The 27,951-nt window shown below is 43.9% G+C and overlaps 2 protein-coding genes across 7 annotated transcripts; both read right to left on the bottom strand.

Annotated features, from left to right (window-relative positions):
* Positions 1 to 59: 59 nt before the first annotated feature.
* LOC111156428 (tectonic family member 1) lies at positions 60 to 27,951 on the bottom strand. Of its 6 annotated transcripts, none has more exons than XM_022517320.1 (14): positions 27,708 to 27,951; positions 24,235 to 24,355; positions 18,336 to 18,466; positions 16,210 to 16,361; positions 13,692 to 13,779; positions 11,849 to 11,958; positions 10,327 to 10,353; positions 6,115 to 6,249; positions 5,242 to 5,367; positions 4,768 to 4,853; positions 4,085 to 4,225; positions 2,723 to 2,885; positions 605 to 730; positions 60 to 203 (listed from the first exon to the last, which is right to left on the bottom strand). In XM_022517320.1, the coding sequence occupies exons 1-14, from the start codon at positions 27,925 to 27,927 to the stop codon at positions 60 to 62; spliced, it is 1,770 nt and encodes a 589-aa protein (XP_022373028.1). In that variant the 5' UTR covers positions 27,928 to 27,951. The 6 variants fall into 6 exon arrangements, with proteins under 6 accessions (XP_022373028.1, XP_022373029.1, XP_022373030.1 ...); XM_022517321.1 differs by having other exon boundaries at positions 10,333 to 10,353; XM_022517322.1 differs by having other exon boundaries at positions 16,210 to 16,262.
* On the bottom strand, positions 729 to 2,003 carry LOC111156430. The gene has a single exon (XM_022517332.1). It carries the CDS (start codon positions 1,930 to 1,932, stop codon positions 1,189 to 1,191), a length of 744 nt encoding a protein of 247 aa, XP_022373040.1. The 5' UTR covers positions 1,933 to 2,003; the 3' UTR covers positions 729 to 1,188.

Genomic DNA, 27,951 nt, shown 5'->3' with positions numbered 1-27,951 from the left:
TGTCTCCAAGGAGTCCAGGCCCTACAGCACGCGATTCTAGAGGTGATTAGCAACTTACGTCAAACAAACGGAAAGAAGAAATTAAACGGCAGCTTGGCGTTGATGGTTGGCCGAGCTCTGAAGCCTGCCTCGGCAGGTGCAGATGCGTCCACAAAAGTAACCACAGTGGAAATGAGAACCGTCCTCTCATTTCCTGAGTTGGTCTGTAATGAAAAGAGTGTTGCAAGCCCTGCCTTTCGGCATGCGCTCACGTGCTCAGGATAACAAAGCCGGGACAGGCTGCATTCCCTTCGGCCGGCCGAGGCATGGGGAGGGCTCCTCGGCTGCTCACTTGGGTGAGAGAGTTTTTCCCTAGGTTGTCCTAACCCACCAGTGTCAGTCACAACTCCATTTTCAAAGAACTTTAAAGATCAAATCCGAACAAGAATGCTAGCGTCAACTGTTGTCAGTGGGATTTTTTTCTCTTATAAAATGATTGCTGAATTGTTTTAAGAATTCAGATTAAAGTTCAATAATTCTCTCACGAAATAAATTTCATTATCACACTTGAGTTTTGTCTGGACTCATATCTTTACCCAGACCTTGAAACCCAAGTTAGACCTACCTCAGGAAAGGAGGATGAGAGGAGACTTGCAGTCACATTTACTATTTTAGCTTGTGGGTTTAGTAAGGACCCGTATTTAGTCCACTTCACTTCTATTACCAAAGCCACAGGGAGCTGGCAAGAGTCCTACACAACAAAATGCCATTAATCAATCTGAACATTACACAACCTCATGTCAAACTTAATCTGCAGTTCAGAGTTTTAATTATAAAATGTTTCACATATTACAAAATGTTCTGAACAAGAGAGTGAAGAGACTCGAAGTTCAGTTAAAAACAGCTGAGAGCACATATTTTCAAGTACTCAATGCTCCAAAAATATTTTAACACCTAAAGCATCATTTTCCATCCTCTCCTGTTTTGGAAGAAGCCAGTATTACTTGGAAGTTGTGGAGCTCCCAACACCAAACCATGGAACCTTGGGCCTTAACGGCCCGACTTCATCCGGCTCAGAGATTCCTGAGGGGAGAAGCTGGCATTGGGTGGGGAGGAGGGAGAGGATGGCATTAGTCATAGAAGTTAAACGCAATTGCTATCCAGAAGAAATATAAATGCTTTCCTTTATTTGACCTCATCACTTGGCAATTAAGCTGTTACACGGGGTTGGGGGGGATGACACACAGTGGAGTCCATGAGCTGTAAAAGATACGAACTCTGAATTCTCCATGTGACCCAAGCAGGTTGGAGATGTGGGAGCAGGCCTGAGGCCTCTGCCCGGGGAAGAGTGGCCATGGGGGCCAGGGCCTTCCCAACCTTGTCCCGGGCCTTTACATCGTGTTTGTTGGCAAATGTGATAACCACTGAAGTTGCATGACAGGTAGAAGGAATTCTACTGTAATATTCTACTTCTGTGTATGTTTTAAATTTTCCCACAAAAACAAGCTTTTTAAAATATGCCTCTTCAGGGCATGAAAAGCTAGCAAGCCTGCTAAATTTGGTTCCTGCCAAAAAGGCACGGATGGAACTCCTTAGCTGGGAACTGCCTTTTAGGAAGGTTGCAGGCTGGAAAAGTCTGTGAGGATCTGTTATTAGAAGAGGCAACACGCAGCCAGCAGACGCGGGCCTGGCGCAGGCTTGGGGGCCGCTGCCCCCTGAGTTTCCTGCAAGGTAGGTGCAAAACCCGCTCCAGGCCTCTGAGCTCCCTGCACCAGCACAGACCTCGACAGTGCACATGTCTGCGCTGCCTCTCCTCCCAACCTGTTTTCCCTTCTGAGGGGGCAGCAACAATGTCTTCACCCATCTCTGAGAAGCCAGAAGCCAGGCGCCTGCCTCACTGAGGCCGCAGAACTGAGCCAAGACTGAGCCGCTGAACAGCAGGGACTGAGTCATCAGCGGGCTCTGCTGGGGGCTCAGGAGGAGGGCCGGATCGGAGCTGGAGAGCGAGTGCTCACCCCATTGTCCCCCCCCCCCCCCGCTATAAATATGCTAAGCAGATAATGAGAGGCCTGAGAAGCCTCCACCAGCAAAAGCTGGGCGATTAAAGGATAAGCAGGAGAGCAGCCGCCCACACTCTGACGGCTGAGACAAAAGAGAAAGGTGGGCAGAGGAATCACGTGTGATCAGGAACCTCTTTGTAGGATGTCGACTTCCATTAAACTCTTCGGGGAACTTTGGAATGGAAAGCTCTCACGTGTGGGCTGCCTTCATAGACCAGGGAACAATGGCTGGGACAGCGATGCCCAAAGGAGGAGTCTCACTTCTTGCCACAGTCCTCACACTCCTCTGTCTCATGACGATGCCTCATGTCACACCAATGATCACAGGAACAGTCAGGACGGTGGTGAATCCCTATGTTTGGAGCGACCCCGAGGCCCCACAGATGTTACCTCATTGAACTCAACAACCATATGAGGCTGATACTATAGATCTCACTCCCTATTTCACAGACGAAGAAACAGCTCGAAGCCTCAAAGGCAAGAGAGCTAACAAAGGGCAAAATCAGTTTTCAAGACCCAGGCCCAGCTGATAACAAAGCCGGGGTTCCTGCCCAGAGCCACCAGCTGCCTCAACAGGTGGCTCCCCCAGCTGCCTCTACCCGCCCCCCCCCAAACCCCGGGGGCCCGAGGAGCAGTGGGAGGAAGAGACACAACTCACAGGTGGCCTTCAACTTCCCCTTTACCTTCATGTGGGATGCCTGGGTGATGAAGTGGACCGGTACCCAGTCCAGCACATCCTGGGCCTGGGAATTTCCAAAAGGGGCCACATAGTCCGGGAAGCCTTGGCCCTGCAGGAGGCTCTTCACTCTCCGCACTGCAAGCTGGCACGTCATGGCTTTGGGCAGTCTTTTGTGAAGGAAAAAGAGGTCAGTGGAATGGGGCTGTTGTTCATTCCAACAGTTCTCACAGGCCTCAACAGCACGCATGCCCTCACCAGTTGCCTTATTCTCTCTCTCCAAACGGATTATTTGACAGAAGCCAAATCTCTTCTGGCTTTGGCCAGGAAGAAACAAAACAATGGCCAGGGAGAAACAAAACAATGTTTCCCAAACTGCGTTCCATTGAGAGGCTCTGTACAAGGAGAGTTCTGTGACCAAAAGTTTGGGAAATATTGCATTCCTATGTCCCTCCTGGAGCACACCATATTAAAGGCTCTTATATTAAAGGCTCACCATATGAAAGGCTCTGAGAAGTCCTTATAGTAAGGAATTGTTGTTTTTAACTTCAATCTGGTGTTCCTCAAACACATTAACTGGACCACAGACATATCCCTACTGACGCTTTGGAAATGTAATCCAAGGAACACCTTCTGAGAAATACTGGTCTAAACGGATCAGAACGAATAATGTAAATGGTGTCTGTTAGTCTAACAAAACAATGATGTAATTACCTTAGGGGGACGTAGGGATGGTAAGTGACTGTATGGTAGGGTAGGGGAAGAAAGGGGAGACAAATCCTTGTCTTCCATAGTGGGAACTCAACAATTCATAAAACCAAGTGTTAGGTTTTTACATATAGGTTATCGACAGATTTGGCAGTAAATTTCCAAAAACTCAGCTATAAGAGCTGCAAGTGATTGCCTGCAGAGTGGGAGAGATGAGGGTAGGAGCTGGCGTCTTTATAAGCCATGCAGGGCCGTTTGACATTTGACACTCTATATACGTTCGATAGTAAAAAGATAAAAACAGAGGCCACATTCAGGCTTATTCTCCTTGGGTTTGTTGCAACACGTATATTAAGATTCAGAAATACTGGAAGGACTTTCAAGCAAAGTATTTTTACTGTGACCTCAAGTGCTGTGCAACCTTAAAACCTACGAAAGCCTTGGGATTTGTACCCTGCCACACGTGACCGGAAAAATAACTGCAACAGTTTTCCTCTGAATCACGAGAAATGGTTTATGGTTGTGAAAATTACAATTAGAAAACACAAGTACAGTCACTAGTGCTAACAGGTCACACCGCAGCTTTCACAGGTGCTCGCTGGCTTATACGGAGATTTGATCAACTCAGACAAGTTCCAAAAGCTGCAAGTTCTTCTCTTACCTTAGTTTACAGCCAGACTGCATGTCGTAACCAAATAATACTGGGGCCCGGATCCCCTCCACTGCGAAGCAATCTTGCTCGGCTAGGCTACGAAGAATAGTAAGTTGTCCGAATCTGTTCATGGTCTGAATAATCCCAGATATTCACAGAAAGTTAAGGGACTATCACCCAGGACTAAAGCAGTCTGATTCTCAGACCATGGTGATAGGTGTGTGACATGAGACATGACTGAAACCCAAATATCCCTTCTCTGGGCCTCTGTGATCTTGACAGTTATTTCCCAGGGCAGAGCAAAAAATGGTTCTATTTTCCTTGAGTAGATTCCCAGAAGAAAAATCCTCAGAAACTGTTCCTCCAAAATCATTCCAAGTTTTCCAAATGACTAAAGTTAAGAGTTTCTGCTTGCGTGTGTAATTAAATATATCTAAAAGTCTGTCAACTTCCGTCCTAAGATTTTCATTATAAAACACATTTCCCTGGGCCATGCTGTTCCACCCCCAACCACCAGTGTCCACATGGCCCTGTCTGCTGTGCAGCAGACCCACCACCCCTAGAGCACCCCCCTCCAAGAAGTCCAGGCCAAAACTAACCTCCAGCCCCCAGGACCCTCAGCAATAAAGGGAAGAGCACCACACATACATAAACCAGGAAATCAGCCTTCTCCACAGAACCAAAAAGGATATCCCTTCTGAGGCCGAAATCCGGCAGCTAATGGGAGCCCCACAACATAACCAGGGTTTCCGCTGAGAGGAACTGGCTTTGTATTTTGCTGAAAGACAATGGAGAAATGCCCCCCCCATAATCCTCATTTTAATAAGGAAATAGGGTGAAAATAAAACACTTCTCACAGTCAAATCTGGGATTTCTAACCAATAAAAGAATTTCTCCCCCTACTCAGACCTATAAATATATCTGCTGAGTGTAGGAGTGCATCGTTCTATAAAAGAAGGAGCTCCCGTGGAAGAGAATCTTATTCCAGGAAAGGAAAAAGATACAAGGATTCTGCCTGATTTTGTTACAAACACAGGCTACATAAAGCCCTTTGTTTAGTAGAGGTGGAAAGATGGTAAGACTTCGCAACAGATTTTTTTTTTCACTAAGAAGTTATGATTTTTTGACTTGCAATTAAATACATGTACAACATTGATCAAACTCACCTGAATGAAATAAATTTCAAACTTCTGCTCGAGTGCGACCACTGCCCGGCTCACCGTCCCCAGGAGGAGAGCAAGGCCAGCCTGGGCTACCTCCCCTGCGTCTGTGTACGTGATGCTGTACTTCACCTGAAAACAAGAGGGAACTCCACACACACCTGTGCCTGCTGCGTTTCGGCAGCTGCATCGGGACTTCAAAGTACACAGAGCGGGCAAGTCCTTTCCCATTTCTCCACTCGTGGAAGCTTGTCTCTCCTGTCCCCTCAGCTTTCGGGAGGTAACGCCTCAGCACCACCCCCGCTGCCAGGGCCATTTGAGCCTCTCTCTACCTAGTTACAGGAATTCCCAATCAGCAGGTTTGAACAGAACGTGATTGATCTCTGCAGGGGAAATGTGTTAAAACAACAGCAACAAGAACACATTCTGGGGCGCCTGGGTGGCTCAGTGGGTTAGGCCTCTGCCTTCGGCTCAGGTCATGATCTCGGGGTCCTGGGATCGAGTCCTACATCGGGTTCTCTGCTCAGCGGGGAGCCTGCTTCCCTCTCTCTCTCTCTCTACCTGCCTCTCTGCCTACTTATGATCTGTCAAAGAAATAAATAAAATCTTTAAAAAAAAAAAAAGGAAAACACATTCTGACATATTCTTGAAAGTCCCTAGGTTTGTGGAGAAAAATCACACGTGACTGTTTCAGAGCCCTTACCTAAAGAAGCATCCTCTAATGGTACAGTGGGCCGGCAAGCAGGAGGGCAAGTCAAGAACCAATATCCCAGGATGAGCCAGAACCTTCTGCAGAGGGCGTCCAGTGACCCCTCAGGACCATGCAGCTTGAGTCTGCCACACACAGACTCAGCTTTCCGCGCCAAATCGGGCACCTACCTCGAGAACGACGTTAGTGCAGATTTTAACATCCCCAGCCTCGACCAGAATCTGGTTCAATCTGACCGTGTCCTCCAGCCGGGTCAGTGTTTTATTCAGAGATTGCACGAGGACGGACTGAACAGTGACAGGGATCTGCGAAGTGAAGGAGAGCTGACTCATGGAGGACACTGCCCCGCAGAGATGAATAGGTCACAGTGACAAGAGCCTGAAGATAAACCTCCGCGAACACACTGCCGAGCAGGGAAAAACACACAACAGCACAACACGCATACTCCAACTGTACACTCGTAAAAATGCAGATGTTTACACGTACATGCCTGTACATAGGAAATACTAGAGAATATAACCCAAACTTGAAAAGTGGTTCTCTCCGAAAACCTACATTCACACAAAAACTTGTACACAAATGTTCTCAGCAGCAGTCATACAGCCAGAAACCGAAAACAATGCAAATGTCCATCAACTGATAAATGGAAAAATAAAATATCGTATATCCATAAAATAGAATAAAGGGCTGATTCATTCCACCACATAGATGAATCTTGAAAACATGCTAAGTGAAAGAAGCCAGACACAAAAGGTCACATATTACATGAGCCCATTTATAGGAAATGTCTAGAACAGGCAAACTCGTAGAGACAGAAAGTAGATTAGTGGCTGCCCAGGGGCTGAGGGAGAGGAGTGGAGAAGAATGAGGAGAGCCGGCTAATGAGCACAGGCATTCTTTCTGAGGTGATGAAAATGTTCTGGAAGTAGGTGGTAGTGATGGTTGCACAACCTTGTGAATGCACAAAAAACCACTGAATTGTACACTTAAAAATGGTGAGTTTTATGGTATGTGAATTATAGCTCATTCACACACACTCACAGCTCCATCACACCACCCAACGCGTGCATGTGCTCCCCACCACAGCACAGCTCCTACCAGTCAGCGCAGTCGCTCTGTACACACACGTGCACATGCTCCACAGTCCCAGGACACATCCCCCTAATCCCCATACCCTCCCTATACACAGGCTTGACTCAATTCATGCACAACCTCTACACACACCCTTACATGTACATACTGGGCGGTGGGATCATGGGAAGAGAAAACAGAGACAAATCTTTCACGCAGAATCAGGAAGTCCTGAATAACCCAATGCTATTAAAGGACATCTTTCATTTATGGCCACTGGCAGCAGAGTGACAAGCAGCAAGCAATCCTTTATATGGCTCAGCCCTCTAAGGAGTTGGGCCTCTTCATACTGTGTGACAAATCTGACGTCCGCACTAAATGTCAGCACCTAGAAACCACTGTTCGGGAAGGAATCTACCTTGTATCTAGTCATTTACATTGCTTTGAACTGTGCCCTCAATTGTGTACCATGCTGTTTATAATTCAAAATCACTAAGTATTTAAGCTGTCATTTTATAGATATATAGATAAATAGTCCTTAGCTGTCTGCTCCCATGACCAAGAAGACCTGTGACTGTCCTTGTAAGTCAAACCTCTAAGAACGTGACATGGTTCAGAGGCAAAGACAAGCTGCATGTGACAAGGGTGGCCGAAGGGCAACACCAATCCCCACAACACCGTCTGTGCAACAAGCCCTGTGGATGAGTGTGAGACCTATGGAGGCAGTCCCTTGCTACCAGGTCATGAGCTCTTCAGCTTATGTCCTCGAAAGACAACCCTGGAGTCCTTTATCCGAACCTACTGATCCCTGGTTCCGCAATAATGCAGGCTTCCAAGAAAATGCACACCCTTCCACACCAGCCTCTGACAGAGCCGTTCCAGTGGTATGTGGGCGCAGTTGGCAGAAACCAAAGGGACCAAGTTTAGACAAGCTTTGGAAAGACAGAGGGACGAGTGTAGATGGCAAGAGCTGCCCTGGTCTATCAAGAGCCACTGGAACGGTCACAGAATGAAAATGGTAGGGCTACTCTGGTTTCCTGAATGTCCTATTCGGCCGTATCCCATTCCCACACTACCCTGTGGCAAAGGACTAATGGATACTTTTTTTTTTTAAAGATTATTTATTTACTTATTTGACAGACAGAGATCACAAGCAGGCAGAGAGAGAGAGAAGAAGGGAAGCAGGCTCCCTGCTGAGCAGAGAGCCCGATGTGGGGCTCGATCCCAGGACCCTGGGATCATGACCTGAGCCGATAACCCACTGAGCCACCCAGGGCGCCCCATAACGGATACTTAACGATGAAACTATAGAGCCATAACTTCATCTGTCATGGTTTAATAGATATTCAATAGGTAGATTCAATAGATTCAATAGATATTAACTATTCCAGGCAATCCTAACAGGCTGCATTTAATGAGAAGCCTGGATCCAATATTTATATTCATCACCTAACAAATCTTGGAAGTTGCCTTTTAAAAGAACTTCAAGCAAATCTCTGGTATGAGTTGACATGTTTGTCCGTTAGAGCTCTGGTATCACACAGATCTGAGTTATAAGCCCCCACCCGCCACTTCCGGACTGCATGGCTATGGGGTGCACAGAAAGAATATGCGTGAAGCTTGTAACTTGGGGCCTGGCACACAGTACAGCTCGTCCAGGGTCGCGGTTGAGAGTAAGGTCTTTGGGGATTCCTGTTCCAGGTCTGCCACTTCCTCACAGCCTTAATCAAGCTAATCCCCTGCTCTGTAACTCCTGTGCCAGGGAGGGACAAGAACAGGACCTGCCTCCTAGGCTTGCTGAGACAACTAACAGACTTCAAACATGCACAGGACTTAGAACAGAATATGGCACACAGTACGTGCCTTCCCGTAACATCCCATCATCCTCACAGTAGGTCTTCCCTGCTTAATTGAATCGATCTCCTAGGCATTTACTCAATGAACACATAACCCACTGAGTGCCCAATACATACTAGGCCCCACCTTAGCACTACAGATATGTCATGAACAAGGCTGATGTGCTTGCTGCCCCCATAGACAGTTCAAGGTCTGAATGGTAGAATCAAAGCACTTTCTAGAGGCTGGAGGTATTTGAGAGCTAGTCTATTATATGGTTTTCACCCTGTGTTCCTGGGAGCCACAAGGTTCCTCAAAAGGAAAAAAAAATAGAAAATAAAACAAAACAAAACAAAAGATTCCTCAGAAGGACCAAAAAGAAGAGAGACAGGGAGATTGGGCAGGTGGAGGGCTCTGGCCCCCACCCCTGCTCCAACCAGGGGCTTTGGATTCAATCCAAGTTACACACTGGGAGAGTTCTGCTTGAGATCACATTTGAAAAAACTTTGTAACCAAAACAAGTTTGAAAAACACCTTCACAGATGAGGAAATCCAGGCCCACACATAGAGGTGTGAAGTCCAAAGTCACAAGACTATTTCCTTCCAAGTGTCTACCTCAAACACGTCTGTATCTCAAGACTTAATGAAATCAGTTACAGCAGGTATCGCTGTCCCAGGTGCTGCCTGGGTGCCGGACGCTGCACAGAGCCTGTCACGTGCATTCCCCCACTGGGACATCACGTCAGCCTCAGGGGCAGACACTTACCATCTGCTGGACAACTGGGGGGAATGAGGCACATGTCACAGGAGAAAACGATGGCAAAGCTGAATTTTGAACCAAGGCCAGCCAATCCCACAAGCTCTGAGAGACCATAACAAGGCCAACGCCCCAGGCCTCCTTGGGGACTGTACTCACAGACCCAAAAATAAGGGGTGTTAGATCCATGTTCCTTTGCTCTGACATATCCACAGAAAGATCTTGACCACCTGATCACAGCCTGACAGAACCCCTGAGCTGGGGTCCAAAAGAACCTACACCCACACCTCGACCCCTGAAGCTACCCCAGGAGTGTTCCACCCCTACACAGGTGTAGACATACACAGGCAAGAGGTTTCCATCTTCTACCAGAGACAGACAGTGTCTTGGGAGCTAGCCAACTCTCTGGACAAGAGACCAAGATCTCAAGGGAGGCCAGGAAAGCAGAGAAGCCAATCACACCCATTGTCCATGAACAGAGTCATGCCATTTAAATGTGAAAAAGTGCTAACTGCAAAAACAGGGAATTTGGAAACCTCCCCCTTTTGTAATTACGAAAGGTTGGGCCACTACAGAGCTTCCTCATTTCATTCTTTTGGCAAACGTTGTTACTGGCAGTAAGATATCCTTGTAATACTAAGTGTATTCATTTCAAAAGGCTTAGAAATAAGACAACGTATTATAAACTAGCTTACTTTCCATCAAGAAACACTCTTACCTCCGCCTCTGTTCTTAAATCAGGCACCTAAACAAAAAGAAACAACAAATTTTGTTAAGTACAATGAAAAACATTTTTATTGCTTTTTCAGACTACCGGTTAAAGGGCATAATCACCTTATTAAAGACTTCATAAGGAGGAAAACGGAATTTCCTTAATCAAGACTTACAACCCACATATTTTCATATCTATGTCATAATCAAAGAGGTAGCTTTATCTTCCTTCTATATTCATTTCCTTCATATTGGAAGCTTATAGAATACAGCAGCCCCACAGAGCTGGTCTCAGGAAGTCTCCCTGCTTCAGCGTAATCATTCGGTACTTTCCACATGGTCACCAGTGACACAGCGCTGTGGGGAAGATGTGGCTCTTAGCCTTCTGGTCACCCTGCTGTGCCTGTCCACACCAAAAGGCCACCATCGCTGGCCCAGACAATTTCCAATGCCTCCTAACTGCTCTTCCCACCTACAGCCCAAGCCCCTCAACAGTGAGGTCATCCCTCCCCAACAGAGCCAAGGACTCCTTCTAAAGGAGTACTCTCTTCACTTCCCAGCCCCGCCCCCGCCACTTCTCATCACAAGACACCCTACAGGGTCAAAGGGAGGGGGCAGAGTAGACATGTTTGGGGAGGCCTGTGCTGAGAGAGTTTTGCCTGCACACCTGACAGGCTACTGCCAGGACCACCAGGAGAAGGTATATAACTGGAAGAATTCACAGGCCTACGTAGCTGACTTATGAGAAGAGGGGAAGACGGAATGGGAAAGGAGAAGAAGATCTTCAACTCAATTCTGAAGACTGCAGTCCAGATGAATATTGATGTCATGGACCACCCTACCTCCTTTTCCGTTCCCTCCAAAATAAGGAAATCAGGTGGTGGAAATTCACAATAATCATATGATTTTTTTTCATCATTGAACAAAATCTTCACCTCTTACAACCCTCCATGGCATGCCCCAAATAAGAGGCCCAGTGGTCTCTCCTATCCCTCTAGGCTTCAGTCACTACAACCAGAAAGAAAGGGCCTCTATACTGCCTTGACCTCCCATGACCTCTTCTTTGCCAGCAATCCTATTTCCTGCCTGTTCTTTCCTGCTGATCTCATGTGCCAACAGAAAGTGGATTTTCTATCTTTTCTGGCCTCTCAGGTATCTTCTTGGTGCTACTGTGATCATTTCTGTCACAGACATTAAGATGTTTTTATAATTTCTGAAGTTTTGTGTTATTAAATAAAGTCTTTTTTTTTTAATTTAGGAGAAAGAATTATTGGTTACCATCAAAATGATTGAAAGCCAAAAACAAAACAATGAACAAAAGCAAAATATGAACTATATAAAAATAAAAATCATTTAAGTGATTATTTCAATATCTTTGGTATCAGCATACCAAAGAACTAGAGAAGAAAAATTTTAACTTGAGTTGTCAATCATGTACTGCAATTATTCTATACTTGTCATACTTCAAAAGGGTGAAAAGAACAGAAAACAAATCTGACGAATAAATTTCACTTCAAAATAATTCTTACCCTCAGAATTTTAGGACTGCTGTAATAAGCCATGCCCAGGGCTTCAATTTTTTCACACTGTTCCAAATTTATTCTTCTGGTGCACTTAACAGCTTGGTTCACCAGAAATGCTAGAAATCATAATATTCCCAAGGAAAAAAAAAAAGAGAGAATAAATTTTTCAACTGTTCAATGGTAATTAAAAAATTGTAGTCTAAGTAAAACCATAAAATAAGTTATAACAGAGATATACAACATGCTTAAAAGGGCTTAAAAATTATATTTTTAGGGGTGCCTGGGTGGCTCAGTCATTGAGCATCTGCCTTCGGTTCAGGTCATGATCCCAGAGTTCTGGGATTGAGCCCTGGACTGGGCTCCCTGCTCACTGGGAGACCTGCTTCTCCCTCTGCCACTTCCCCTGCTGTGTTCCCTCTCTTGCTGTCTCTCTCTCTCTGTGTCAAATAAATAAATAAAATCTTTTTTAAAAATTATATTTTTAATAGGTAATGCTCTCACACGATTCAAAATTCAAAGGGCACAAAAAGATACTGAGAGACTGTCCCTCTAATGCTTGTCCCCTCCCACCCATCCCCCCAGCCACCACCAGAGACAACTGCTTGTCCCCAGAGACAATCAGCATCAAGTTTATTGTGTATCTTTCTGGAAATATTCTATGCAAATAAAAGTGTGTGTGTATACATATATTTTTAGTATTTCTTTCCCCTTTTGGTAAAAAACAAATGCTATATATTCTACCCTTTGCTTTTTTTACTGAACAATGTATCCTGGAGTTCAGGCTATCTTAGAACATTAAGAGCTTCCTCCTCCTCTTTTTTTTTTTTTTTTAAGGGATAATTAGTATTCTATAATAGATATGTCATAATTTATTCACCAAGTTCCGCATTAACAGACACTTAAGTTGTCTCTAGCTTTGCCATCACAAACAATGCTGCAATGTACTATTTTGTAAGCGGGCCAGATTCTGTAGGACCAACTCCTAGAAGCAGAACAATGGGTCAAAGGGCATATTCATTTGCAATTTTGACACATATTGCTAAAATGCTCTTCACAGAGATTGTAACAATTTGCAGTCCTGCCAGCAGTGTAGATAAGTGCCTACTTCTCCAGAGCCTTAAATTTCTTAAGCTTTGCCAGGTCATTACATGGAAATGGTACCTCAGTTTGGTTTTAAATTACACTGTTCCTATCGTGAGCAAGGTTGAGTGTCTTTTCAACAGAATCCATTTCTGTTCCTATACGAAATGATGTTTCATTAGGGCCACATGCCACCATACGCTACTTAGCTAGCTTCTTCGCAGGGATGCTGCCTTAAGGACTGGAGAGCCACACCTGCTGCCTCCCACTGCCAAGAGATTCTATGAGGCTCCTGAAAGGACAAGCATGTCCTGTGGGAGGCAGCTGCGTGGGCTGTATCCCTGCTCCACCACTGTCTAAGCCTGAATAAGAGACTGAATGTTTCTCAGTTTCCTCGTCTAAAGAATGAATAGCCCGACCTTCAGGGATTACTGCGGCAATCAAATGGGAAAACACAAGCAAGCACACAGTAAGTGCTTAATAAATACTAGTTATTGACAAACTTTAGCTCCAGTGGAGAAAGAACTCTCCAAAAACTAGAAGGGTTAAACAACTGAGCAGGCTGGCTTCAGGTAGTGCGTTCCCCATCACTTCAAGTGCTCAAGCAGTGACTGAAAGATATGGTTGGAAATCTGACCTGCATAACCTTTGAGGCCTCTTTCAACTCTAAGACTGTTCCAGTTTTGAAGCCTGTTTAATTATGACTACTATAAATTTAAGCTTAGAGCAAACTATTTAGAGAGAGAATGAAAAATACCCAGTGTCTTACCTGCAGGGTTATTATCAGTGCACAGAGATGACATAAGGGGAGAGGGAAATCTCAAGAATGAATCTGAAGTCTGCAGAGGAGCCCCATACTGCAAAGAGACCAACCAGTAGGTGTTACGGCGCTATGAAAGCATTCATGCAATACACACCGGACACCTACCTTGTGCCAGGCAGCGTTACGGGCATCAGGAACACAGTCATGAGCAAAAAAACCAGATGCGGTCTTTGCCTATGTGGAGCTCACACCCGGCTGCTCCACCCCTTTCTTTCAAGGATATGTGTTTCTGTGTATGTGCATGTTATTTTATTTGCAGGCTTTCTTTTTTTAAGATTCATTTATTTATTTTAGAAAGAGCGTGTGTGTGTGTGTGTGCACGCATGTGCACGCGTGTGTACACACACACACGCAAGGGTGCATACGCAAGCAGGGAGGGGACAGAGGGAGATGGAATCTCAAGCAGACTCCCAGGCAGAGTGCAGAACCCTGTATCAGGCTCCATCTCACAACCCTGAGATCATGATCTGAGCTGAAATCAAGAGTCAGATGCTTAACCGACTGAGCCACCCAGGCACCCCTGCAGGCTTTTTTGTTACAGAATTCCTCTAGAAAGGTATATAAGAAACTGACATAGTGTCTGCCTCTGCAGACAGGAACTGGGTGGCCAGGAACAGGGGTGAGAGAGGTAGTTTTTTTATTTTATTTTATTTATTTACTTGACAGAGAGAGAGTTTACAAGCAGGGGGAGCTGCAGAGGGAGAGGGAGAAGCAGGTCTGCACTGAGCAGTGAGCCCAACATGGAGCTCGACACCAGGACCCTGGGATCATGACCTGAGCTGAAGCCAGATGCCCAACAGACTGAGCAGCCACCCAGGCGCCCCAAGGTAATTATTTTCTACTAGCAGTAATTATTTAAATAATAGACATAGTACACATTAAAATCGTAACAATGATGGGCCTTCCTTCCCCAAACCAAACCACATAAAACCTTTCCCCAATATTCAGAACAAAATTTACAGCTATTGTGCATACAACCAATTTTCTTGAATTTAAAAGTATCCAAATGCTTTGGCACCAACAAGGATATGGGGAAACAAATCCTCTCCTTCACTGGACCTGGAAGTTTAAACTCCTGTAATCTTTCTAGAAGGCAATCTGACATGGATATTTAAAATTTCCATTCATTTTGACTAAGTTGATCCAGTTATAGGAAGGTATCCTAAGGATTAAATCAAAGACATAAGTATCTATAAGAATGTTCATTCTGGATTATTTATAATAGAAAAACTGGAAACAAATGTCTGTTAATGGGTCAATAATAAAAGCTGATACATACACAGAAGGGATACTTTTTATCATTAATACATGTAGCTTCAACAGTGGCTCTACCAAGTTACTTTCCTATATAGAAGTTTTTCTTATCAGTTAAATGGAACAATGACTTATCCCTTTCAGGGTTGTGTGAATTAATATCTGGAAAGCTCTGCAAGAAATGTTAACTTTTACACTGATATGAGAATCCGCATAAGATTTATCACTGAATAAAAAAGCAAGCTTACAGGGCGCCTGTGTGGCTCAGTTGGTTAAGCAACTGCCTTCAGCTCAGGTCATAAATAAATAAAATCTTTTAAAAAAAGAAAGCATGCTTACAGAACAATGTAGATAACTATAAATCTTACTTCTGTACAATACTATACATATATTTTTATAGGTACATTTCAATCAGAATATAAACCAATCTGTAAACAGTGATTTGCAATGTGCATTTTAGTGGACACAGGGGCCTTTCCATCCCAGGTACCTCCATATTTTTAACTTTTAGAACTAGCACATGATGCTTCTGTATTTCTCTTTAAAGATGCTTCCAGGGGCGCCTGGGTGGCTCAGTGGGTTAAGCCTCTGCCTTCAGCTTAGGTCACGATCGCAGGCTCCTGGGATCTCGAGCCCCGCATCAGGCTCTCTGCTCAGCGGGGAGCCTGCTTCCCCCTTTCTCTCTGCCTGCCTCTCTGACTACTTGTGATCTCTGTCAAATAAACAAAATCTTTAAAAAAAAATAAAGATGCTCCCCAAAAATCTGAACCTTATTCAAAGTTAATATATACAGCATTTAAAGGTTTACTAATGAATGGATAAAAAATAGCACATATCTTCCTAAAGTCTGCAAAACTAAATAGAGCTTTGAGAAGAGGACCCAGGCACCCAACCAATCCACTCCGTGCCCCTAGCAATATGACTCAAGGACTCTGCTGCGTCTTTTAAGATGGAGAAGTACAAAGATTTCTGCGAGACAAATGCAGGCTTACTAATGAATAAATAACTTTAAACCCTATGTTAAAACTCAACTACTCATTTTTAATTTTTGTGATCTTTGATTTCTAGGCATGAACATTACGTCTTTACCTCTAAAATGTGAATTCTGTCTTGAGGAAGCCAATTTTGCTAAGAACATACTGAAAAATTAACCAACAAGGACGGGATATTTGCCAGAAGATAAGCGGCCTTGCTCGAGCTCGTGGCTCACCTTATACTTAGCAGGAGCTGGAGTGTCCGACCGGGTTGAGAAAGAAATCTCTGCTTCGGAATTGAAGGAAAAACCATCAGATGTTTTCATCAATTTATCAAAATTATTTTCATCAGGCACTTCTGGATTAATAAAGGATAACGCAGGTTTATCTGTTTTTAGAAAACGTATTCTAAATCAGCATACAATATGTACATGATATATATAACATAGTATTTTGGAGACAGTTTTTAGTCATATTAAGGTTGATGTGTAAAAAGTAGCCTCTCTTTCCATATTTACTTTACCCAGAATTTCTTGAGTCTTATTAAATAAACAGGATCTTCAGACTCAGCCTGCTTCTCTAATCGTGTGTAAGTAACGGTTTCTAAAGCCTGCAGGCAAACAGCACAACAGAAGCCAATAATAACCAATCTTTCTCCAGCCCATGGACTGAGGAGCCTGCTGCATTTACCTCGAAGGCAAAGCTCTCTGCAGATGGCCAAGGGACAAATGATTTTTTTCTACCCTCACACAGCTACCTCCAAACCAAAGCCCAGGAGAATAATGTGCTGTGTATAGGATATCTTGGGAGAAGGAGGAAATGGGCTGGTATGTTCACTTGCCTGGTGTTATGTCACAGAATCTGACAATGACTGAGCAGTCATTACTTTAGATTACAAATCCCAGAACACTGGGTGGCTCTGGGTGGCTCAGTCGGTTAGGTGTCCGACTGTTAATTTCATCTCAGGTCATGATCTCCGGATTGTGAGCTTGAGCTCCGTGTCCATCCTGGGATGGAACCTGCTTAAGATTCTCTCTCTCTCCCCTTCTGCCCCTCCCACTCCTTTCTCTTCCCTTCTCTAAAAAAAAAAAGAAAAAAAAAAAATCCCAGAGCATTCGCCTAGTTTTAAACTGCAAGGGAACAAATTCAAAATATAAAGATGTTCTGAAAAGATGATGAAGCTTAATTGATAAAACCACAAATACATCTCTGATCTTAGACATCTTGTTAACATTTTAAACTTACATGTCCTTTGGATCTAAACACCTATTTGAGCTAAATGCTAAGATAAAAATAAAGATCCTGTTTTCATGCAAATATTCTTAGTAAAAATAAAAGAGAAAACAGGAAATTGAAACCAAAGCTGAACCTGATTTTCAAACATTAAACCATGAGGAAATTAAAAAAAAAAAACAAAACACACACACATAACCTAAATAAACCTAGATTCTTATACGTGTCTACATATTATAAACTCCAGTGAAATGAAGTATGAGATTTCAAAAGACCACTACATAAGCACATTAGTTTTAAAGAAAATGCTCATGCCCAAAGGTCTATAAAGTTACTTGCAGGGGCGCCTGGGTGGCTCAGTGGGTTAAAGCCTCTGCCTTGGGCTCAGGTCATGATCCCAGGGTCCTGGGATCGAGCCCCACATCGGACTCTCTGCTCAGCGGGGAGCCTGCTTCTTCCTCTCTCTCTCTGCCTGCCTCTCTGCCTACTTGTGATCTCTGTCAAATAAAATAAATAAAATCTTTAAAAAAAAAAAAAAGTTACTTGCAGTGGCCTGTGAAACAGCCTCAGAAGATGCACCTTAGCCAAGCCGTAAAATTATTGCTTTAAATCTATCTGAATGAGACATATTTCCATAAAAGCACTTTTCAGATTTTATTTATTTATTTGACAGAGAGATAGAGAGTGAACACAAGTAGGCAGAGAGGCAGGCAGAGAGAGAGAGAGAGAAGCAGGCTTCCTGCTGAGCAGAGAGCCCAACTCGGGGCTCGATCCCAGGACCCTGGGATCATGACCTGAGCAGAAGGCAGATGCTTAACCCACTGAGCCACCCAGGTGCCCCTCCATAAAACAACTTTTTATTTTTATTTTTATTTTTTTTTTATTTATTTGACATAGAGAAGCAAGAGCGAGCACAGGCAGACAGAGTGGCAGGTAGAGGCAGAGGGAGAAGCAGGCTCCCTGCCAAGCAAGGAGCCCGATGTGGGACTCGATCCCAGGACGCTGGGATCATGACCTGAGCCGAAGGCAGCCGCTCAACCAACTGAGCCACCCAGGCGTCCCCATAAAACAACTTTTTAAACAGAAAACTTCCAGGGCTTCTTAAAGCATGTCACCATCAAATACTTACAGTTTGTAATATGAATGCAGAAAATAGATGGATTAATCTGGTCAACAAGTTTAAATATCCTTTGAGGTGGATTTGCTGTAAAATTCAATGAATAGATGGCTGCTTTTTGACTACAAAACTGACTATCGCCCCTGAAAATTAAAAAAATAATAATACAAAATGTTAAGGCATTCGCACACAATCTTAGCTAGATTATTTTAAAACTGTCAGATGCCTGTACCGTACTGTGTTAACAACTCCACAGAAGATATTCATGAAAGCACGATGTTAGAACTAAATCCACTTTTATTTAGTTGAGTGTTAAAGGGTCTGGCATTTGAAATTTTTTCCTCTAACAGGGAAAATATTAAGACAGGTAGAATAACCTTAAAGGAAACCTTGTCAAGTATGGAATACAGATCAGGGTATAATTTGATGTAAAGGAATCCTGTAAACTCTGACACAATCAATCACATAAAATTTTACACAACTTCAGATTGTTAGTACCCAAAATGGATTCAAAATTCCTTGTCTTTAGCATAAAGTGATCTTTAAAGGACTGTGAAAATCAGAAAATGTGAAGTCTTCTAGAAGTCTGGGGGCCTAGAAGTTAGGGTACAGTCAAGACTTCAACCAGTCCCAGACTTGAGAAACTCTAACCAATTTGATACAGATATGGTGTGGAGATAGAGATGCAACAAAAAAGGATCCTAATTTACCCACTGCTTTAAAGCCTTTTCTCAATATGTATTGCCCCAATATTTCCCATGTCATTGATAAGTTTTTGCAATATTATACGAAATGGCTTCACTGTATACCAACTTACTAAGATACTCCAATTTTTTTAGCCAAATCTCTGCTGTCGATTTGGGCTATTTCTAGTTTTCCCAGATTAATATAATACTATAACATCATCCTTGCACATATATCTTTATGAATGTCTCCAGCTATTTTCTTGGGCTATTCTCGCTGAAGTAGAATTGCTGGGTCAAAAGCTAGGTGTGTTGTTCAAGGCTTCTGAGACATACAGCCAGATCTCCCTCCAAAAAGGGAAGATGCTCACTCACCAATACCACAGTAAGAGTGCGTAGGTCCCTGTGCTCTTGCCAATAATAGATACTATCCAGTTTCTCCCCCTTGCCAATTTCATGGGCAAAAATCTGTTACCTCATTTTAATTTGAATTTTCTCATTTACTAGGGAGCTTAAACATTTTTCCATATGGTTATTGCTCATTGGTATCTCTTCTTCAGTATGGTGCTTCTTCATATCTCTTGACCATTTTTTATTACAATGTTTGTCTTCTCAAAAAAAAAAAAAAGGAATATCTTCTCATTGGTTTGTGAGAATCCATATCTTTAAGAATCTCTTCTGAGTATCATGTGTTGTAAATATTCTTTCCCTGTTTGTGACCTTTCAATTTTAAGTGTTTTTTGTTATATAGAATCATTCTTTTTTTTTCTTTTTTACAATTTTATTTATTTATTTGATGGAGAGACAGCGAGAGAGGGAACACAAGCAGGGGGAGTGGGAGAGGGAGAAGCAGGCTTCCCGCTGAGGAGGGAGCCTAATTTGGGGTTCGATCCCAGAACTCTGGGATCATGACCTGAGCCGAAGGCAGACACTTTAACAATGAGCCACTCAGGTGCCCCGAATCATTTTGATGCATTATCCTTCCCCCATCTGACTGGAATAACACTTATAAATTAAGTTTTTATACGTTAGTTTACACGTTTACATAATGATTCTTCCTATCCCACTACATAAACTATTTCTCCATTTAGTCAAATGTTCTGTCACTATATTTCAAGTTTTCTTCACATAAATTCTGAGTACTTAAGTTTTTTCTTTTTTTAAAATTTTGTTTGTCAACGAGAGAGCACAAGGCGGGGGGAGCAGCAGACAGAGGGAGAAGCAGGCTCCCCGCTGAGCAAGGAGCCCAGTGTGGGACTTGATCCCAGGACCCTGGGATCATGACCTGAGCTGAAGGCAGACACTTAACCAACTGAGCTACCCAGGTGTCCCTTAAGTTTTTTTTTTCTTATATGACATTTTTTTTTAAGATTTTATTTATTTGTTTGACAGAGACCACAAGTAGGCAGAGAGGCAGGCAGAGAGAGAGGAGGAAGCTGGCTCCCCGCGGAGCAGAGAGCCCGATGCAGGGCTCGATCCCAGGACCCTGAGATCATGACCTGAGCCGAAGGCAGAGGCTTTAACCCACTGAGCCACCCAGGCGCCCCTCATATGACATTTCTATTGGGTGTTATGAATAGGATCCATTTCCATTATATTTTTTGATGGTTACTGCTGAAGTATAAGGAAGCTATCATTTTATAAGTGGCCACTTTTCCAAAAGCTTTGTACAGTTCTAATGGTATATCAGCCATTACCGTGGACATAAAGAATATTTTTGAAAAAATATAAGTAGCATATATGAGACAACATCTAACACTGAAAAATTTACAAGGCCTACTGGGTCTTAAAGGATGCGCAGGAGTCAGACAGAGAAGAAATGGCTAATCCAAGGGTAAGAGTGGCATTGCCAAGGATGGGTAATGTACTGGTGTGGTCTAGAAAACTCTGAGTACCAAAGTTAGGCAGCACGGAGGATTCAAGATGGGGTTAGTAGGAAACAGGATCTGAAAGAGTTTGGGAATGGATCTAAATCCAGGCTAAGGAATCTGTAGGGAATGAGAGCTTCTGAAGGCTTTTAGCAACTGAATGACAAGATGAGGTGTGAGCTTACACAGAAGGAGGAGGAAGGGACAGACACAATGGCTAGTGTGAAGGAACACAGCAGAATGGAACTCCTTACTCTCCCCATTCTAGTCTCACAGAGTGGATCCGTTTCAGTTCTGCATATTTCTCTAGTCATGACCTTCAGCATGGCGGGGAGGGTACCTATTCATTCATATCTGCAACAGTTTCTTCCTCAGTTCCCTGCCACCAGGCTTAGTCCCTGTGACCCATCATCCATGCTGCGGGAGAACTGCTTAAGATGGGAATCCAATCCCCTCACTCCCTGCAGCCCTGCAGAATTCAGGACAAAAATCCAATTCCCTCAGCATACACACAAGACCCCTCGAGATCGGACCCCTGTCATTGTGGCACACTCTTCTCAGCCCCCTTCTCCAGCCACACTGAGCTAACTGTAGTTAAGGCAACAGCCATTCTCCTTCACCCCCAAGACTCCGCCACGTGGCTCCCTTGGCCTAGAATGCCTTCCACTGATTCCATGCTGACCAGTTTCCACTCGTCCTTCAGAACCCAGCTCAGACTGTCTCTTCTAGAAAGCGTTAACTAGTCCAACAGCCTAGGTTAGATCCTACTCCTCTGAGCTATCTCAGTGCCTGGGGCAGAACTGCCACCCACTCCTTTATCTCTCCACTCAGTGGGCTCCAGGAGGGCAAGCCACATCCAGCTCACCCTACATCCCTGGTGTTCGTGAAAGGTACGGCATGGTGTGAAAGGAGGCCAGATGTGAGAAGGCGAAGGGGAGGCAGGAGTCAGGGTAGCCCCCAGGTTCAGGCTTAGGTGTCTGCCTAAGAGAACAATGGTAGAGAAGTCAAGAGAATACTAGAGGGTGTGTTAGGGGTAGAGGGGAGAAATTCATTCACTGATTCAACTCACTTCTCACGAGGGCCAACTACGTGGCCGGAGTTGCGCTAGGCACTAGTGGCATAAGGGATAGTATTCTTGATCTCAAGTGAAGTTTACATCTAGTGAGGAAAACAGATATTAATCCAATAACCTTAACAATAAATTTACAAATCATTAGATGATAGGATTAGCTGTTAACTGTTTAGCAGATGTAAACAAACCTTTTATGAGTCAGAACCTACATAATGAAGATAATCAATTAGTTGGGATTATCAATTTTTATTTCATTATTTCTGCACTTCTTATTTAGGAGAAAGTCATAAGCAAAACTAACTCAAAAAAATTCTGAGGTCCTTTCCTGAGGGCACTATGGATTCAGCTCTAACTTCTATACCAGGGGTCCACAAACCATACCTAATGTTATAAATGATGTTTTACTGAAACATCGTCATGCCCATTCATTTACATGGCAGCTTTTGCTCATCAGTGGTAGAGGTGAAGAAGCTGCAACAGAGACCACTGGCCTCTGAAGCTTAAAATATTTACAGTGTGCCCTTTTACAGAAAAAGCTTGCTAACCCACATACTAAATAGTCTATATCTAAAATTCAGTATTGCCTAATGAAAGAAAAAATGTCATCTAAAATAATAGAGCCAAAATCTCACTCTCAGGCTTTTGATACTTATTAAGGCAGAAAAGCAGAATGATTTCTAACAAAGTCTGAACCAGATACCCAGAAAAATAATCTGACTACAACAACATACCATTCTCCAAACATTTTTAGTACATTAGAAGCAGATTCAATTTCCCATTGGTCGGTAATATACTTTCTCATGAGGGGCACCTGGGTGGCTTAGTTGGTTAAGTGTCTGACTCTTGATTTAGGCTCAGGTCATGATCTCATGGGTCGTGAGATGGAGCCGCAGGGCTGCCATGGAGTCTGCTTGAGATTCTCTCTCCCTCTGCCTCTGCTCCCCCTTGTGCCATGTGTACACTCTCTCTCAAATTGATTAAAATCTTATATTTTGGGGCGTCTGGGTGGCTCAGTGGGTTAAAGCCTCTGCCTTCGGCTCAGGTCCTGCATCAGGCTCTCTGCTCAGCAAGGAGCCTGCTTCCCTTCCTCTCTCTGCGTTCCTCTGCCTATCTGTGATCTCTGTCAGTCAAATAAATAAATAAAATCTTTTTTTAAAAAAATCTTATATTTTTGGGGGGGGTGCCTTGGGTTAAGCCTCTGCCTTCAGCTCAGGTCATGATCTCAGGGTCCTGGGATCGAGCCCCGCATCAGGCTCTGAGCAGAGAGCCTGCTTCCCTGCTCTCTCTCTCTGCCTGCCTCTCTGCTACTTGTGAGCTCTGTCAAATAAATAAAGTGTTTAATTAAAAAAAAAATCTTTTTTTATTTTTTTAAAGATTTTATTTATTTATTTGACAGAGAGAGAGACAGCGAGAGAGGGAACACAAGCAAGGGGAATGGGAGAAGCAGGCTCCCCATTGAGCAGGTAGCCTGATGTGGGGCTCGATCCCAGGACCCTGGGATTACGACCTGAGCTGAAGGCAGATGCCTAATGACTGAGCCACCCAGGCGCCTAATTAAAATCTTTTTTTAAAAAAGACAGTTTTTCATGGGAAAAACACATTGTATTTCCAAAAGCATTCAATCTATCAAGTATCAATTGCTACAAGACTAAATTTAACTATCTCTGAATAATAATTGGTCCCATCCTGAATAAATTAACCTCTTTTAAGTGCTGTATTTTTCAAAGACCTTTGAAGTCTGAATTACAAGAAACAAATCATTCAGAGGAGATTGTTTCTTTACCTTGTAATCGACTGGGAATATAATTTTCCATTGTTCTCCTATACAATGTGAATTGTGAGAATTCCTGGTAGATTTACGTATCAGAAAAGTACAAACAAAGCTTTCCCGTCTAATTTTTTGTTACAAGTACTATGTCCACAACAAAAGCTGTAAATTCAACTGCACTTTCCACCCTAGGCCACTTACGTGAGACAAATTCACTTATACAAAGCTGTACGCATTATCTGTTTGCAAATCAGAGTGAAATGTAATTCAATCTCTGAATACAAAGATTTCCTTATACTCTTAACGAAGTAGGCTCTGTCTTTTGCCTGCCCTATCATCCGGCGGGATGCAAATCGGGGAGAGATACTCTTCTGCAGAATGGTCTGGATAGCTTCCGAATGATGCAAAATTCAAGAAACCCAAGTTTGGGTGTTTCCACCTAGAAGATTTTTCACTTTCTGTCCCCAGATTTTATAATCTTGGACCAATGTCATCAAAACTGCATGGGACACTAACTTACATGACAACTGGAACTGAACAGGCAGAAAAGACACTGACATCTGTGGAGCTGCAATCAGGATCACAGCAGCAGTTGACGTCACATTGCGCAGGAGTCAGGTCACAGACGCACAGAGCAGCAACTACCGAAACAAAAGAGATGAGCCGCAGAACTTCACCACCAGCGGGGAGTGACTGCCCCCTGCCACTGCGAAGTGTTGAAAGTCCATTTCATACAAAAGGTCCATTTTATTTTCCCTATTGTACTTTGGGGGGCGATCTGTGAAGTGAAAATTAGTCAGTTTGAATGCTTCTCAATCTGAGGTTTCCCCCAAGTAGCTAGCTAATCATCTGACTCACTTGGAAAATGCTGTTTGTGCTCCACCTACAAAGACTCTGATTTGGTAAGCTGACTATGAAACCCAGGCATTGGCGTTTTTCAAAAATTATCCGGGTAATGCTGATAATTAAAATAGGTTTAAGGGGGCGCCTGGGTGGCTCAGTGGGTTAAGCCGCTGCCTTCGGCTCAGGTGATGATCTCAGGGTCCTGGGATCGAGTCCCGCGTCGGGCTCTCTGCTCAGCGGGGAGCCTGCTTCCCTCTCTCTCTCTCTCTCTCTCTCTCTCTCTGCCTGCCTCTCTGTCTACTTGTGATCTCTCTCTGTCAAATAAATAAATAAATAATCTTTAAAAAAAATAAATAAAATAAAATAAAATAGGTTTAAGAACTAGCATGCTAAATCACTTCTCTGCCCTTCAGAAACACCAGTTGGTCAGCTAGGAAACCCAGACATGTTTTTCAAAAACTTTCCAGATGATGCAGATAATTTAAGAACCAGCATGATAAATCACTTGCCGGACCGTAAGTACCACTGGTGTAATAGTACAGATTCCCCTGCCCCTTCTCTGGAGATTCTGATTCAGAGGAGGAGCCCAAAGAAGGCCACCAGGAATCAAGGTTCTCAAACTTCTCTCTCTCTCCATATGTCACCTGTGGCTTTGAAGCTGAGCCCGCATTCACAAACTATTGATCAAGAATCAAGCTGATTCGGGTGCTTCGTACTTGGGGTTCTGGAAATATCTTCGGTAATTTGTTTTTAAGATTTTATTTGAGAGAGAGAGAGAGAACATAAGCAAGGTGAGGGACAGAGGGAGAAGCAGACTCCCCGTTAAACAGAGAGCCCGATGTGAGGCTTGATCCTGGGACTCCAGGACCATGACCTGAGCCAAAGGCAGACACTTAACCAACTGAGCCACCGAGGCGCTCCTGTCTTCAGTAATTTAAACAATAAAGCATGAGGGGGATAGAAATCTCCCTTCAGAACATTTTTCTTTTTTGAGACAGCACATGAGGAGGAGTGGGGAGAAAGAGACTCAGGGTGAGTGAGAATCCACACCCACTGAGGAGCCTCCATGAAAGGCTCGATCTCACAACCCCGAGATCATGACCTGAGCCCAAACCTAGACCTGGAAGCTTAACAGACTAAGCCACCCAGGCACCCCCACAACATTTTTAATAATAATGACTCTCTGGATTTTTAATTCCCTATTTTATTCTGTCAAACAGGGGAGAAAAACACCTGTTTAAAGATGGCAGAGCATAAGAATGAAAAACACTGAATTCATGGTAGTAATTAATGCTGGGAAGGGGAGAATAAGATCGCGCTTGTCTTACCTGTAGTATTTCATTTTTTCAAAAAAATCTCATTCATAACAAACAAGGATCTCAAGGAAATGGCGGTAGAGAGTCCACACATTTTGACTTGCATGTATGAACTATTTCACAACAAAAATGAGCTTTAGAGAAATATAGCTCCAAAAGGGTAAAATAACATACTCTGGAAAGAAGTGTATGACTAAGAGGAGGAAGGTTTTGCCAATAAATACACAATCCTTTAATCTGAGACACAGAAGTCTTCCCCTGTAAGTTTATATACTCCCCTCCAGCCAACCACTCTTCCATGTGCTTAGTAAAATGAAAATGCAATTCACACATGCTAATATAAAATATAGTGTTTAGGCTCCCTGCCTTATGTGTTTAAAATTACAATCTTGATTTTCCAGAACTCAAAGCACTTTTAAGTAGCTCTAGTAAGACTAAGACTAGTAAGGACAGAGCAATAGTGTTTAATAACTCCACTGGGAGTGGGGAAGGTCTCTATCCAGGATGTGAGTGTCCTTAATCAGCTAACAAGTATCCGCTGAGCACTCCCAAGGTCTGAGTAGCTCTCAGCTGCTCTTCTACACCTCTTAACAGCGACATGCTTGGCTCTAGAGCAAGATACTAAGGAACAGAGCTCAGATCAAGATGAAAGTTATCACTTTTCTCTTCCACCTGTAATCTACCCCACACATGGTGTCCAGTTTTCACTCACAGTCAGCCCCTGCTCCTGTCAGTGGTATTACCTAAATATACCTGAAAAATGGGGATGACACACATCACAGGGGATTAAATGAGATACATTACATACAAAAGGCTTAGCACAGGGCCTGCTACACCGTAAGCAGTGAATAAATGCCAGCTGTCATCTATTATTACTTTCCAGGTCTAAAGCTGGGCCCTTTAAGAAGACGGAAGTGCAAATTCATCCCCCCCCCCATGCTGGAAAATAGCCCTGAACACATGCCCTAATAATGATGGTTCAAGAATAGCTTCATTCTGGGGAGAAATCACATAAACAGATGGAATACTTAGATGGATAAAAGAAAACCCAGTCCAAAAACCGTAGAGAATTTTGGATATTGAACACTATGCTGCAGTCTGTCCCCATCTATCACTTATTTACCTTCCCTACTAATAGGGTAAATCAACAGTTTTGATATAAAAGCTTTATTTTAAAAAAAGCTTTAGGGGCGCCTGGATGGCTCAGTGGGTTAAAGTCTCTGCCTTTGGCTCAGGTCATGATCCCAGGGTCCTGGGATTGAGCCCCACATCGGGCTCTCTGCTCAGCAGGGAGCCTGCTCCCCCCTCTGCCTCTCTGCCTCTCTTCCCTCTCCCCTCTCGGGATCTCTTAACTCAACACAGGAGGAATTCTGGGGTTTCATAATTCAAGTCCTCAGACAGGGGCGTAGTCACATTTAGTAAACTAGACTTCTGGCGTTTCTGTTTCATAAATGAAAAGTTCCAACACATCCTATGCATTCAGTTTCCACAACTGCCCAGAAACTTCGGATTTACGTAATTTCATCTCTGCTGCTAAGGTGCAACGACTCATTCCTCACTACGTTTAGCGTTAATGTTGTTCAAGACAACTGCAAGTAATTTCAAAGAGTTTAGACTGTCCCACTTACGGTGAGTCTCGGTTTCCTCTTCCAAGAAGGACAATGAGATCTACCCTACGGGTTCCTGAGACAATTAACGCCTATGAAATACTCGGCAATGCCTGTACACAGCAAGTGTTCAATAAACGTTCACTACTATTAGGACAGCCTCATCCGGGCTACCCGCTCCAGGTTGGATCACTCTAGATCCCCAGGAACTACCACTTAGTACCCACCGTCCGTGACCGGGGTGGGCCTGGGGCCAGAGGTGGGGACGGGGGCCTTGGGAGTTCCAGAGGGCCTAGGAGACAAGGCGGGTCGGGGAGTCGTCCGGGCTGCCTCCGTAGAGTTGAGGCCCTCCGTCGGCACAGGCGGAGTAGCCCTGGTCTGGGCGCTCACGGAGGCCCAGCAATCCAGAAGCAGAAGCAGGAGCGGCCGAACGCCCTGCGGCCCCATGGCCAGGCTGAACGCCGAGCCAAC

The sequence above is a fragment of the Enhydra lutris genome, unplaced genomic scaffold, assembly GCF_002288905.1.
Source record: "Enhydra lutris kenyoni isolate GAN:26980312 unplaced genomic scaffold, ASM228890v2 scaffoldscaffold46, whole genome shotgun sequence".
NCBI lineage: Eukaryota > Metazoa > Chordata > Mammalia > Carnivora > Mustelidae > Enhydra > Enhydra lutris.
Note: the sequence above shows the minus strand (reverse complement) of the source record. Positions and strands in the feature narration are given on the sequence as shown.

Bases quoted from the DNA above. Each gene is read 5' to 3' on its own strand.
- LOC111156430 (XM_022517332.1), bottom strand. From the start codon at position 1,932: ATGACTCAGTCCCTGCTGTTCAGCGGCTCAGTCTTGGCTCAGTTCTGC.
- LOC111156428 (XM_022517320.1), bottom strand. From the start codon at position 27,927: ATGGGGCCGCAGGGCGTTCGGCCGCTCCTGCTTCTGCTTCTGGATTGC. The intron at 2,886-4,084 runs GTAAGAGAAGAA...CCTTCACAAAAG, and splicing joins CAGTCTGGCTGTAAACTAAG to ACTGCCCAAAGCCATGACGT. The intron at 204-604 runs GTAGGTCTAACT...TTTTCATTACAG, and splicing joins TCTCATCCTCCTTTCCTGAG to ACCAACTCAGGAAATGAGAG.